At 42.6% G+C, this 3,823-nt stretch overlaps 1 protein-coding gene across 1 annotated transcript in view; it reads right to left on the bottom strand.

Moving 5' to 3' along the window:
• Window positions 1-2,457, bottom strand: part of OGFRL1 (opioid growth factor receptor-like 1) — a gene marked incomplete at its 5' end in the record, with an annotated part of 6,795 nt that extends 4,338 nt beyond the window's left edge. The window contains 2 exons of the mRNA XM_010152725.1: window positions 1,718-1,796; window positions 2,371-2,457. Coding sequence (XP_010151027.1) covers window positions 1,718-1,796; window positions 2,371-2,457 — 166 coding nt within the window. The remainder of the gene's footprint in view (window positions 1-1,717; window positions 1,797-2,370) is intronic.
• Window positions 2,458-3,823: the final 1,366 nt, after the last annotated feature.

Below are 3,823 nucleotides of genomic sequence, written 5' to 3' on the forward strand. Positions count from 1 at the left end.
CTTTTACATAGCCAGAGCTCACAGCCATCACCACTTCAGCCCTCCATCAGTTGCCTCTGACACTACCAACCCTGTTTTCCTCCTAAAAACATGAAGAGAAATTTTCTTCTTTACAAATTTTAGGAGGGAAGCTCTCCTCTAGTTGTCATGACTATCTTATCTCGTGATTAATGCTCTTGAATTGCTCCTTCATTTTGCACTTTAAAGGTCCCCCTCCCCTTCCCCCTACTTCTTCTGTCCTTCAGTTGCAGGTTCACATGGTCCTCAAGTTCCCATGGACCTCAGTGCCCTTCTCTCTCTTTCTGTAACTGTTCCCTATGTAATGTCTCCTGAATTTTCTGCCTCTGTACTGATAATTCACAGATCTAACTCTACTTCCAGTCAAGCTAAAAGCAGCCTTCAGCATCTGCCTGTGGACATCGAGATAAAGCTCAAAATGATTAAAACAAAGGTCTTATCTTTCTTTCACATAACCCAACTTGTTTTCTCACTTGCTGAGGATATTATCACTATCTTGCCTATAAACAGCTCTCATCTTCGACCTTCCTATATGTACATCTTTACATCCTTCTATGTAATATTCCTTCCTATCAGAACTTTGACATTTTGCAACCCAACATCCTCTTTCCTGACCTTGAAAAGTGTCCTCTTGTCACACTTACATCTACCCTGATCACTGCTGGTAAGATCATGTTTCTAGACCATGGCTTTTTTATACCGCCTCTTTTTTTTGCTACACATTCTTTCATTGTGAAGCCCTTTTCTGTAACATCAGACAAAACCCACGCACCTTCACTTTCAAAGCCTTTTGTGACCTGTCCCTTCCTACCTTCTCAGAACCCATCTGTTGCTCTGAGACTGATCCTGCCTCCGACAGGATCCCACCTCCGTGTCAGCCTCCACCTCTCACTTCTGTACTCCAATGAGCACTTCAGTGTTTCCGCCCAAGCTGCTCTCAGGCTAAGAGGATCCTACTGCAAACACCTTCAAGGTAAATGCTTCCTCATTCTTTTAAAACTCTCAAAAGCTTATTTTTGGCCTGCAATTATTTTTTTGTTTTGGCAATGGCTAAGTTCTCATGTGCCGAGACTCCTGTCTACCCTTGTAACCAAGACTGTTCTATTGCCTCCTTCTGCTTCCCCCATCTGTCTGCTACCCTCCTGTCTCTCATACTTCGCTTGCCAACTCTCTAGAGCAGGGTTCATCGCCTTTCACCTTGTCCTGTCTTTGTGCCTATGAGGTTCCTGCTCCACCACCAGAACGACTAGGGGCTTTGAGAAATTATTTTATTATTGTCATTACCATAATCACACATGAGGAGGTTACAACACATTCTTTTTCCCTACGCAGTGCTGGGGATAACACCCAGATCCCTGCCACTCCCATCCAAGCAGCAAGAGTTTGCGCAGCATAGGGGAGCAACTTTACCTTTGTTTAATAAAAGGCAGTGCCACTACTGTGAAGTACAACGCCCTGTACTACCTCACGCTGAAAACATGTGAGAAAAGCACCACCTTCCTAGAGCAAACACTAATTCTGGTTTAAGCATAACCTGCTGCCCTGTTATCAACATGCTGCTCCAACACTGGAAGTTCAAATCATACAATGTGCAGCTACAGACCTTTGCCAGCACTGTAATCCTCACGACAGTTTCACTTTGTTACTATTATTAGTGAGCATTCTTTCGGTATCACTATTTTTGCCACAGATTACTCACCATCAGGTTTAAAAGGGATTTTGTTTTTGTAAAAGCGGAGATTGCACAAGTCATTTTGGTATCGAAGATCTTTAAAGTTCTGCTGAAAGAAAGGAAATAGGAGATTATCAGCCTGCAAAAAAACTACCAAGAGTATCCAGAAAGTGATATTCTGCTCTCTGAATGAAGACCAAAAAAAAAAAAAAAAAAATCAGAGTTTTATGAAAACTGTCAGTGATTTAGAACTGCTCATGCACTTACAGATTCAGTTTAAGGATCTGCAAGTCCCTGCTGGCTGGCACCTCCTCCTGCTGAGGCAGAGGTTAGAGCAGCAGGCATAGCAGCACCTTGACTCTGGTCTCAAGGAACTTCCGAGATGCAAATAATAACAAGCCTTTCACCTGCTCTCTTCGATGTTCAAGGCACAAGCCTTTTTCTGGGCTCTTACTGCTGTTCCCAGGCTTACACATCTCACGTGTCTGCACATAAACCTGGGATGAAAACATGCTGCACTAGTCTCATTCCCCTCCCACTGACTTAGGTTCAGCACCTGCATCAGCTTTTTGATTTTTCCCATTTCTCATATTTATGAGGCACCACAAAGATTTCGGAACATTTGGGTTGTGTGCTGTCTTCTACTAAAAAGGCAATTTTAAACCACAAAATATTCTTACTGGATACTGGTGTCGGTACTTGTATAAATCTCTTGCTGCGTAGAAGCTTCTCTTCGGCTTGGCTGTCAGCTCAGTCCCATCACCACTCTGAAACAGTTAGAAAGTAGATAATAACCTCACACAGACACACTAAATGGCAAATTGAACTAATTATTTTTCACGATGGATTTCAGCAGTGTGAACATACAGAAGTGCATGTATTTGTCCACCGTTTGGTCAAACACTGATAGTCTCCCTGCTGAATACTTAACACCACATGTTTTAAACCTAACTTTAAAAATAAGATAAAATACGAAAGCAAGACTGATACATGTCCTTCCAATGACACTGAATTTGATTTAAATCAACAGGTTGATCGTCATTTGCAAATGCAAGACTTCAAAAGTAACCTAGCAAGAGCTAGCATGAGATGAAATTAATGACTGAACATGAAAATGCAGAGACCCTACTCATTTTGAACAGGAAATCATACTATTTGCAAAGACTATTCATCATGAACACGCTGACTTAACTGCCATCAGTGCATCGTGTGGAAGAAAATAAATAGTCATGGACAAGCCAAACTGCAGCTCAAACACCTTCTCGAACCATTTCCTACTACTTGTTTCTCAGAACTTAAATTTAAAGCCTAGTAAGAAGATCCACTAAAGCCCAAAACAAAAACCTGCTTTAGAGAAAATACACGTGTACGAGAACTGGTACTGGCTCCCAGCTGTTTGGAAGCTGCAATCGGAAACAACCAGAGCCCAGCAAGGTCAGTGGAAATCATCCCAGTGACTTTGGAGAACACTTGAATGAGCCGCACGCGTTGAAGAAAAACAGGAAAGGAAGCGTTAGTGTACGGAGCCCTCAACTTGCGACCAACAACTTGGTATTTTTTGTAATTGCTTCATAACCATACCGCAGCAAAGAGTTTTGTATTCTTCAATCTCATAAAATAACCCTCTACACTAAAACCGAAGGCCAAATCAGAAAAAAAGAAAGAGATCATTGTATTCCTTCCAATACACCTGCAACTTAAGGTTAGAGTCAAGTTCCCTGTGACTGCACTGGACATCTGCCCTTACCATCGCCCATCCCAACGCTGATCAATCGCACACTAATGACAATTAAGCATCTATTTTCATTCTTCCTTTTGCAGGACGAGCTTTGACCCCTGCCCACGGGCAAAACACGCCTGAACAAGCAGCACTCTTGACACTCAGTGACCGGGCATTAGCATCACCACGTTATCACACCGGAAAGGGAGAAATGCTGCTTTAATTTTGCACAGTTTCTGAACCAATTATAAACGTAATACTTCTAACAGGCTAAGAAATTAGAAAGACCCAGCTGGCCCACCCTGCATCCAATTCTAACTCCAGCAGAGCCGCTGGCAAAGCAACCCTTTGCCTCTCCCGAGTCGGCATTTTTAAAGGTTCCGAAAAGACGGAAACTTGCTCTGAAAACTCCT

This window comes from Eurypyga helias, unplaced genomic scaffold (assembly GCF_000690775.1).
Source record: "Eurypyga helias isolate BGI_N326 unplaced genomic scaffold, ASM69077v1 scaffold16525, whole genome shotgun sequence".
Classification (NCBI taxonomy): domain Eukaryota; kingdom Metazoa; phylum Chordata; class Aves; order Eurypygiformes; family Eurypygidae; genus Eurypyga; species Eurypyga helias.